At 45.1% G+C, this 11394-nt stretch overlaps 1 protein-coding gene across 1 annotated transcript; it reads right to left on the bottom strand.

Annotated features, from left to right (window-relative positions):
- Positions 1-10042: 10042 nt before the first annotated feature.
- LOC120047814 (fibroblast growth factor-binding protein 1-like) lies at positions 10043-10714 on the bottom strand. The gene has a single exon (XM_038993352.1). It carries the CDS (start codon positions 10712-10714, stop codon positions 10043-10045), a length of 672 nt encoding a protein of 223 aa, XP_038849280.1.
- Between the last annotated feature and the right edge of the window lie 680 nt (positions 10715-11394).

Consider the following 11394-nt stretch of genomic DNA (forward strand, 5'->3'; position numbering starts at 1 on the left):
TGAAACAGTACTATGGATTTTATCCCAATAGCCAGAAGGGGAAGAGAAGGGAAGCATTGAACTACAGAAATTCAGCCGTGGCAACATTCATTTTGACATTAGATATTCGGCGGGTTAAAGCAGCTGAGATATTAGTCCATCTATTGAGGTCGAATTTAATTGATTTGAGCGTTCTGCTAAAGTTTCTGGCAATGGTTTTATCTGAGGGAGGAAATATCTATTCCCTAATATTTCAAAATGGGAAATGATTGGGATTAGATAAGTAGAGATGGAGTCCTCCTTCAGGGTCTTGAGAGGCAGTAGGGCAGATTTGGTTAGAATAATTTATTTTATAACGTCAGACAGAGATGAATTTGTCTACGATCTTCAGGACAGGTCAGTACTACTAAGATACTGACCGGTTGCATCCTCTACAACCAATGTGATCATCTTGAAGAACAATCTGGCCTTAAATGGCCATGTATGTCAGGTTTTGGCCAGGACTGTTCAGGTTTTGGTCACTAGATGTCCCCATTGCACCTTTTTTGTACCTTTTGTTTTTTCCTTGCTCTAATTAGTGTTTGCACCTGTGTGTCGTTCCCTTGTTAGTATTTAAACCCTGTGTGTTCCTCAGTTCTTTGCTCAGTGTTTGTATGTTAGCACCCAGCCCCAGCCCAAGCCTTGTTCTGAACATATGTTTTCTCTTGTTGGATTTTCCAGAGGTTCTCTGGTTTTGTTCTTGTGTTTTTTGGATTAGTCTTTTGAGGTTTGTTTTTTCCCTTGCTGTTCTTACCACTTTGTGGATTTTCTTTGTATTTTGGAAGATATCCATTTTTTGCCTCTTTGCTTTATTTTGGACATTGTGGATTTAGATTCTTTGCCTGAAGATTTTGTTCTTTAATTAAACCACCATCTCTAGTACTGCTGTGTCTGCCTCATCTTCTGGGTTCTGCCGATTTATTAGTGACTGTTTCTCGCACCGGGTCCTGACAGAAACACTGAGCCAATATAATGAACCCAGAGGCAGCCAGTACCCAGGATTTTTTTCCCATGCTGTCCCACCACGAGGGGACTGTCCAACGCCACGAAGCTGCTCTGGTTCAGCAAGAGGCCGTAATGGCTAGACATTCTCAACTTCTGTCAGAGATGCTGACTTCCATAAAGCAGATTTCTGATCGACTTTCCCCGGCAACCGCTTCTGCTCCAGTACATCAGATTCAAGTGCCCCTGGCAGTTAACCCCCTGGCTGAACCTCGTCTGCCGCCTCCCCAACGGTTCTCAGGTGATCCGAGTGTTTGTAAGGGGTTTTTCACCCAATGTTCTCTTTCCTTCGAGCTGCAACCATCGTCGTTTCCCACCGACCGGTCCAAGATAGCATATATCATCACCCTGCTGTCGGAAAAAGCCCTAGCCTGGGCTACTGCTGTGTGGGATGCCCAAAGTCCCTGCTGTGCCAGCTACTCTACCTTTGCTGAAGAATTCAAGCGAGTGTTTCAAGGTCCTACCAACGGCCCTGACTCAGCCAAACAGCTCCTGACTCTCCGCCAAGGTCGGCGCAGCGTGACGGACTATGCCATCCAGTTCCGCACTGTGGCAGCAGCAAGTGGCTGGAACGACGAGGCGCTCAGTGTGTTTTTTGAAGGGTCTTTCTGACACCATCCAAGATGAACTGGCCACTCGGGAACCACCGGACAACCTCGAGTCCCTTATCAAGTTGGCTTCGCGCATAGACCAGCGTCTGAGAGAGAGAGAACTCAACCGTAGACCTCTCACCCTAGCTCCTATCGGTTCCAGCTCCGAGTCTCCACCTTTATCCTCGCTGGCTCCACCAGAACCCATGCAGGTTGGACGCATCTCCCAGGCTGAGAGACCGCCGGATGAGGGAGCGATGCTGTCTATATTGCGGCAAACCGGGCCATTTCCGCTTCACGTGTCCCGGGCTCCAGGGAAACGCACTCTCCCGTGCATGGCCTGGGAGGACTGTAACGGGAAACATAACCTCCTCCCATCCATCCAACTCCCGCCTGCTCATTCCAGTTACCCTTTCCTGGGACGACCACGAGTTTCCTCTTCAAGCCTTGGTAGACTCTGGAGCCGCAGGTAACTTCATGGATGGGGTCTGGGCGAAGGAGAATGGCGTTCCCTCTGAACCTCTAAGTGACCCCATAAAGGTTACTACGTTGGATAGAAGCCCTTTGGGATCTGGACTTGTCACTCGTGCCACTACCCCCTTGCGACTTTCAGTTTCCCAACACCAGGAAGTGATGAACTTTCATCTGATCTCCTGTTCCGAGTTCCCTCTCGTCCTTGGATACCCCTGGCTTCACAGCCATAACCCTCACATCGACTGGTCTGTGGGCACTATCAAGCAGTGGGGTCCTACGTGCCAAGCCACTTGTATCTTCCCGAGTTCCCCGAGTTCCCCTCCCGAGTCTCTAGAATCCATTGACCTGTCCCGAGTTCCCGAGTGTTACCATGACCTCAAACCGGTATTTAGCAAACAGAGGGCCACCAAACTACCACCCCATAGACCTTACGATTGCACCATCGACCTGTTTCCGGGGACCTGCCCTCCCAGGGGTCGGATCTTTTCCCTTTCTCCTCCCGAACGAGCTGCTATGGATACCTACATCAAGGACGCTCTGGCAGCAGGCCTCATGCGTCCATCCACCTCGCCGGCGGGAGCAGGGTTTTTCTTTGTGGCCAAGAAAGACGGTGGATTACGACCTTGCATCGACTACCGGGGACTCAATGCCATAACCGTCCGTAACCGCTACCCGCTACCCCTTATGGCCACAGCCTTTGAGCTGCTCCAGGAAGCAGTTGTCTTCACTAAGCTTGACCTGCGGAACGCATACCATCTTGTGCGGATCAAACCCGGGGACGAGTGGAAGACCGCTTTCAACACGCCTACTGGTCACTACGAATACTCGGTGATGCCCTTCGGCCTGACCAACGCCCCGGCTGTGTTCCAAGCGCTCATAAACGATGTGCTTAGGGATATGCTTAACATCTTCGTGTTTGTTTACTTGGATGACATCCTCATCTTTTCGAGCTCCCTTCAAGAACACACTAAGCATGTCAGACAAGTGCTCAAACGCCTCCTAGACAGCCATTTGTACGTTAAGCCGGAAAAGTGTGAATTCCATTCCTCTCGAGTACAATTCCTGGGATTTGTAGTGGAACCCGGTCGAGTCCCGATGGATCCCAGAAAGGTAGGGGCGGTAGCGGATTGGCCCACCCCTAAGTCCGTTAAGGAAGTTCAGCGTTTCCTGGGCTTCACTAACTTTTACCGCAAGTTCATCAAGAACTTCAGCTCGGTGGCAGCCCCTCTCTCAGCTTTAACCAAGGGGGGCAACACAAGGTTTCTGTGGGGAAGAGAAGCTGAGACGGCCTTCCAAGGACTCAAGCAGCGCATCCTCTCTGCTCCCATCCTGACACTACCGACGGCGGATGAACCTTTTGTGGTGGAGGTAGACGCATCAGAGGTTGGTGTTGGAGCTGTCCTGTCTCAGAGGGGTGAAGACAAGAAGCTTCATCCTTGCGCCTTCTTCTCTCACCGGCTTACCCCGGCCGAGAGGAATTACGATGTGGGGGATCGTGAACTCCTAGCGGTTAAGATGGCATTGAAGGAATGGAGACACTGGCTCGAGGGGGCTTCTCAACCGTTTCAAGTGCTTACGGACCACAAAAATCTGGAGTATATCCAGCAGGCGAAGCGGTTGAACTCCAGACAAGCTCGATGGTCTCTTTTCTTCAGCCGATTCCAGTTTATCCTCACCTATAGACCCGGGTCGAAGAATCTCAAACCGGACGCCTTGTCACGAATCTACTCTCCTGCCATTCGAGAAGATACTGACATGACTGTCCTTCCTGCCGCTAAGATCGTGGCTCCGATCTCGTGGCAAGTGGAGGATACCGTGAAACAAGCTCAAGCCATCGAACCGGGCCCTGGAGGAGGTCCTGCCAATCGGTTGTTTGTTCCCAAGGCAGCAAGGTCCCAAGTCCTTCTGTGGGGGCACTCCTCTCGCCTCACCTGTCACCCGGGCGTAGGTCGCACCTTGGAGTTCATCCAGCGTAAGTTCTGGTGGCCCACCATAAAAGAAGACGTTGCCACTTTCGTCAAGGCCTGTTCCGTGTGCTGCCAGGGCAAATCTTCTCACCTCCGCCCTCAAGGACTCCTTCACCCTTTATCTATTCCCCACCGACCCTGGTCCCATATCTCGTTGGACTTTATTACTGGCCTTCCTCCGTCCCATGGTAATACTACTATCTTAGTCATCATCGACAGGTTTTCTAAGGCGGCCAGGTTTGTTCCCTTGACCAAATTACCTTCTGCCAAGGAAACAGCTGAGTTGGTGATTAACCATGTGTTCCGAGTCTTTGGCATCCCGCAAGATATGGTTTCCGACAGAGGTCCCCAGTTCGCCTCAAGGTTTTGGAAGGCCTTCTGCCAACTCATAGGGGCCACGGCCAGTTTATCTTCAGGGTACCATCCGGAGTCCAACGGCCAAACTGAGAGGATGAATCAGGAGCTGGAAACCACCCTCAGATGTATGGTTTCCAACAACCCGTCCACATGGTCATCCTTCATTGTTTGGGCCGAGTACGCGCACAACACCTTGTGCTCCTCCTCCACTGGTATATCCCCGCACGAGTGTCAGTTTGGCTATGCTCCTCTATTGTTCCCGGACCAGGAGGCAGAAGTCAGAGTGCCTTCAGCCTCGAGGTTCATCAGACGCTGTCGGCTTACGTGGAAGAAGGCACGTCTTAATCTTCTGCGTTCCTCACAGCAGTACCAACGACAAGCCAACAGACGTCGCCGTCCCGGTCCTACCCTGTACCCCGGCCAGAGAGTATGGCTCTCAACAAAAAACTTACCGCTACGGGTGGAGTCTCGCAAGCTGTCCCAGAGATTCATCGGTCCCTTTAAGATTGCCAGGAGAGTCAATCCCGTTACTTTTCGCCTGCACTTACCCAGATCCCTTAAGATCAATCCAACATTTCACATTTCTTTATTAAAACCTGTTGTTTTTTCTCCCCTTATCCCGGCAGGCAGATCTCCCCCTCCGCCCCGTGTCATCGGAGGCCAGTCGGCTTATACCGGATACTGGATTCCCGCCGGGTGCAGCGGTCCTGGCAGTATCTGGTGGACTGGGAAGGCTACGGTCCCGAGGAGCGCTCCTGGGTTCCTGCCAAGGACATACTGGACCCTGACCTCATTCGTCAGTTCAGGACCCTCCACCCTGAGAAGGCTGGTAGGAACGTCAGGAGTCGTTCCTAGGAGGGGGATTCTGTCAGGTTTTGGCCAGGACTGTTCAGGTTTTGGTCACTAGATGTCCCCATTGCACCTTTTTTGTACCTTTTTGTTTTTTCCTTGCTCTAATTAGTGTTTGCACCTGTGTGTCGTTCCCTTGTTAGTATTTAAACCCTGTGTGTTCCTCAGTTCTTTGCTCAGTGTTTGTATGTTAGCACCCAGCCCCAGCCTTGTTCTGAACATATGTTTTCTCTTGTTGGATTTTCCAGAGGTTCTCTGGTTGGTTTTGTTCTTGTGTTTTTTGGATTAGTCTTTTGAGGTTTGTTTTTTCCCTTGCTGTTCTTACCACTTTGTGGATTTTCTTTGTATTTTGGAAGATATCCATTTTTTGCCTCTTTGCTTTATTTTGGACATTGTGGATTTAGATTCTTTGCCTGAAGATTTTGTTCTTTAATTAAACCACCATCTCTAGTACTGCTGTGTCTGCCTCATCTTCTGGGTTCTGCCGATTATTAGTGACTGTTTCTCGCACCGGGTCCTGACAATGTACTCTTATAATCTCCACCAGGCACAGCCAGAAGAGGACTGGTCACCTAGTGCCTGGTTCCGTCTAGGTTTCTTCCTATGCTCCTGCCTTTCTAAGGACTTTTTCCTAGCCACCTTGCTTTTACATCTGCATTGTTTGGGGTTTTATGCTGAGTTTCTGTATAGCACTTTGTGACATCTGCTGATGTAAAAAGGGATTTATAAATATATTTGATTGATTTTGAGGGTTTGAGATACCTTACCTTTATCCAGACAATGTATCGTGAGCGCATAACAAGATAACGTGATTTGTTGAATTGAGAGATATTGATGGAATTTCTTTCGATTGTTGAATTGCCTGGGCCGGGGGCTCCATAGACAATAGAAATAGCAGAGGTGTGATTGGATCACCCTGCCTTCTACTTCTAGTTATTCTGAACAGAACAGAGCAGGTATTGTCTGTATTCCTGCTGTATCCCCAGCAGGAATACCAAACTAAAAAAAGGGTCTAACAAAGAGTCACTGGTCAACAACCAAAATGAAACAGGTGGGGTTTTAGAACGGGTTCTGAAAGACACTCATGGGGGTGTCCACTGAAAGTTTACTAGCAACAACTGGAACATAAAAAGACACCCACCATGAGCGCTCACTAAATTTGCCCAAGGAGAGGCAAACAAAAGAAAAGCCCACACCAAACTTAAAGACAGGAAGCAAACAAAAAGGGTGGAGAAAAACAAAAATCAGGGAAATCAGATAAAGGATTGTTTGTCTAGAACACAAAATAGGGAGAGCCAACTAAAGGTGTAAAACCTCTGCATCTAACAAGAGCACTGGGCCAGCCACTCTTAAATAGCACCTGGGCCAGCACAGGTGAAACACCTTCCCACTAACGAGACGGCAACAAGCACAGGTGTAACACATACTGACTTACGAGCTGACACCCATCGGTGCGCCCTACGTGCTAATGAGCTATACATCCAACCTCAAAACATAAATGGAAAAACCAAAGCCTGTAACAACTATGGCTGAAGGACTGGCATATAGTACTTTAATCATATTAAAAAAATTGGAGCCAAGTCCCATATGTTCCAAAACTGACCATAGATATGATCATTCAAGTCATATCAAAAGCTTTTTCTGCGTTCTTTATAGAAACGAGAGAATCTTTGGTTAATTCATTTTGGTTCTCATAGTAATTCACCTGATTCAGACTCAATAGTTGCAATATCCGCTAATTGATCATTACTCCTAAGCTTGTCAGCTAGTAGACGACTGGGTTGATAAACATTGAAGTAATGGTTGAGTCTAACTCGATGGATTGCAAATTCTGCTGTCTGTCATATCAATAGATTTAGTTGTGTCTTGACTTTGAAAAGAGTAGTCGCTACCTTGTCTGAAAAAAGTGTTTGTTGAGAACACTGTCATCAACAACTTTTCCAATTCTAATATCTTCTTTCATTTTGACAAACATTTCCAAACAGTTCAGTTAATCAGTAAAACCTTTCATACATTTATTTAAAATGTACCGCCCACATAATTTTGTGTTTTTGCCAAGCAAGTCTTTTCTTGTTTGGTAACCTCAATATTTGAATGACCATTTTGACAAGCTGGGTCAGAATGATGATGGCTGTCAATGTCGTAATAATACAGGTGACACACAGGTGTGCCCTCTACTTCTAGCCCCATATCAAAACATTGGTAATAATTCCACTACTGTTTGGGTCACTATGTGGGTGGAGACACGGCTTCAAATACTATTTGAAATCATGTTAATACTTTGAGCATTTGTTTTAGTCTGCCTGGAGTGCTAGGTGGGTGGGGTTTGCATTTTTGGGACTTTTCTATTGGTTCCATTGCAACTGGCAAGCTCAATTGAGCACAGCTAAAGTTTTTGAAATTATTTAATATTAGATATTTGAACTCAGGTCACTGTGGGGGATGTCTCGTCAGCTGTTTTTCACATGGCAGTGACCATTTGACCTCCAACCCATAGATCAGTCAAAAATAACAGCTGGCCAGTAGCAAGAAGCCAGTTAAAGAAGGCCAGTAACTGGAAAATTACATGTTACATGTGGCATGTTTGTAACTGGCTTTGTCAATAGACCTAACTAATTAACTTTATGGACCCAAGTTATATCACTGCACTCTATACTCCTCTGTAAACTGGTCATCTCTGTATACCTGTCGCAAGACCCACTGGTTGATGCTTATTAATAAAACATTCTTAGGCCTCACCCCCCTCTATCTGAGATACCTACTGCAGCCCTCATCCTCCACATACAACACCCGTTCTGCCAGTCACATTCTGTTAAAGGTCCCCAAAGGACACACATCCCTGGGCCGCTCCTCTTTCCAGTTCGCTGTAGCTAGCGAATGGAACGAGCTTCATCTCTTCATTCAAAGATTCAATAATGGACACTCTTACTGACAGTTGTGGCTGCTTCACGTGATGTATTGTTGTCTCTACCGTCATGTTTGTAACATGTTTCTTGCTGCTACCATGTTGTGTTGCTATTGTAATGTTGTCCCCGCAGGAGGCCTTTGGCCTTTTGGTAGGCCATCTTTGTAAATAAGAATTTGTTCTTAACTAACTAACTTGCCTAACTTGCCTTAAATAAAGGTTAAATAGAATATATGCATATGGGTTTATGAAAATACTAGGAATCCGAGAACCTTGTAGTATAATGACAATAAAAATACCAAGAAGGATGATTAATGAAAAGTTATTGGACCAAGACTAAAGAACCATTGAAGAGTAAATTATATCGTCAATGAATAGGGTTGGGGTTCATTCCATTCAAATTCCTCTCAGTTCAAAGAATGATTGAAGTCCAATTAATGGAAAGAAAAATGTATTCAAAGTATCTCCCCTTGATTGTCTGACAGCAATACTATTATAGTTATATCAAAAAGATCCATTAGCTATCAAGCACAGTTATATAATTTCATAGACCTCATGATTGTGTGTTGTTGTGTTCTATATGAAAGGCGTAGCTAAGTGTCATGGACTAGTATTTAGAACATGTAAATTGTATTTCACCTTGTAAAAAGACCATGAAAATCCAGTAGTCAGTGAAGGAATGTAGGAAAAATCTTCTAAAGGAACACTCTAACTGACTTGGTATAATTACAGAGTAATTACCCAACATGCTCAAACTCCTTATCTTTGGGCAAATGCAGTGGAGTATGCACAACAGGTGTGTGTGTGTATGTGTGCGTGCGCGCGCGCATGAGCATGCGTGCATAAGTGAGTGCATTGCAGGGTGGTACGGAATAATACTCTGTCTGCCAAGTAGTAGTAAATTATATAATAAGCGTTGGTCATTCGAAAATAATGAGTAATGAGTAATGCTATACAGCATTGAAACTAATAATGACCTAACTCCTGTCCACCCTCCTAGAAAGAATATGCTGCAGAAATGCTTCAACTACATGTGCATATAAGATGAAGAGAAGAGTTGAGTACATAGTATACAAAATATTTATTAAGTAGGCTACTGTAGCTTTACAATGAATACAACACATAGCAAAAACATTTCAAAGGAAAAAGTGGTATGGATGATATGAGTGCGGTTACATGCACACAATAATGTGATTATTGTGGTTAGTCATATTAATATAATGGTTCGATTAAACCGTTTACATGCTTTGCAAGAACAACGAATTCCCTAATAATCCTGTTTACATGGACACATCTGAAATAGGGCTATCCGATGGCACTGATAAATGCAGCATATCGCCAATCAAAATAAACGTTCTACCACAGCGAACATTTTATTTTGGGGAATCATATTTGATTCTGAATTCGAACGTATAAAGTTTGTATGCGAAAACTACTTCTAAGATACATACATGCAGTTGTTCCAAACACACTCCGCTCACACTAAAAAGGGAGGCTCGATCGGCCTGGTGCTAGCACATTCACAGATCAAATACACCGCTGGAACACCGAGTAAAGGTGTTTACATGTCCTAATAATTCGAAAGATTGCTCAGAAAACAATGTGTTTTAATTGGCGTATGTTGACTTAGATTTTACGGCGACTAAAACAAACAGAGTAAGGGGGTTGAGTGACTATTGCAAAGTCTGCCTACTGCCATAATCAGTTTCATATCGAATTATTAGTGTGCATGTAAATGTACTCAAAATCTGTCTTTAAACTCCCCTCACAATCCATCAAAATGCATTCATCTTCACCATGAGAAGTAGCAACAAGCGCTAATTAATTTGTTTATGACAACCAATGGGGAGAGTGGAAATGTAAACGCATTTATTTTACGTTCAACAATCATCATTCTGGACCATGGAGAAAAAGAAAGTACACAAACTCGACCACGAACCCGCGCAATATTCTTCCGCCAGTCTCTTCTTATCAACTGTGCAAGATTTGGCACCCGATGGGGAGACATAAGGAGAAGAATGTGTTTGAATGGTAGTCCTTGGAACAACAACATCTCTGGGTGTATTGTTAAGTTTGAAATGGGCGTCCTTGGGAGCTTTTCTGCACATACCTGCTTTAATCAAAGCGGTGGAGTCCAAACATAATGTCTTCTGTTTCTTTAGAGCACGCGCAATCTGTTTCCAGTAGGCTTTGGCGTTGGACTCGTACCCAGGGCAAGTGGCTGGTTTGGCCACATATTTGCAGTCGAAACTTGTTTCCCCTTTTTTGCAGTTCACGCCAAGCACAAAGGAATCATCACCTGTCGCAACCCAAGTGCACTGCGTATTGTCTTTGGCGGAGAATTTGCCCTTGACAACACCCTTTCCTCTGGGGCTGCTGTCTTTATTCGCTGGAGACGGGATGGAGGGCTTTGGTTGCTCTCTGTCCTTTGGTCCCTCTTTTTCTTTCTTCTTCATCCCGCTTTTTTTGGATCCTTGACATTTAGCAACCATAAGCTCCTGAGATATGCAGGCAATAACCAGCAAGACGGCTAAATTGGTAAGGAGCGCCATGTCCCGCTAAAATATCTGCAGAAATGGCATAGTTATTAGTACAGTAGGCCTCCAGTTCAAATAATTGGTACTGTAGCCTGTTACAACATGGCAGCAGAAGATTTATGGAGGATAATCGCAGATAATATTTAACACAACATAAGTGGTTATTTTAGTCAGCTCACCTGTGGATTTGGGAAGATGGAAATTATTCAATTTCGTTATGACACCTGGGGAACGTGCATGTGGCATTTATAGAGCACAGACACACCCACCACCCCCTTATTCCCTCACGCCACACACATGGAACATGGGCCTAAACACGCACGCACGCGCGCACGCACACACACACGTTTGTTTTACAATTGATTCCCATTCAAAATCCTATTTTTCCTAACCTTAACCCTTAACCTAACCATAACAGCAACCCCAAATTCCTAACTCTAATTGCAACCCTATCCCTAATTGTAAACCTAACCCCTAAACCAAAAATAGTAATTTTACTTGTGCTGTCTGGTTTGCCTAATATAAGGAATTTTGAATTATTTATACTTTTATATTTTAACAATTAAATGTACTTTTAAAACTTAAGTATATTTAAAACCAAATACTTTTAGAATTTTACTCAAGTAGTATTTTACTGGGTGACTTTCACTTTTACTTGAGTCATTTTCTATTAAGGTATCTTTACTTTTACTCAA

The sequence above is a fragment of the Salvelinus namaycush genome, chromosome 5, assembly GCF_016432855.1.
Source record: "Salvelinus namaycush isolate Seneca chromosome 5, SaNama_1.0, whole genome shotgun sequence".
Lineage (NCBI taxonomy): Eukaryota > Metazoa > Chordata > Actinopteri > Salmoniformes > Salmonidae > Salvelinus > Salvelinus namaycush.

What these genes read in the sequence shown, in the direction of transcription:
- LOC120047814 (XM_038993352.1), bottom strand. Translation starts at nt 10,714, where the DNA reads ATGGCGCTCCTTACCAATTTAGCCGTCTTGCTGGTTATTGCCTGCATA.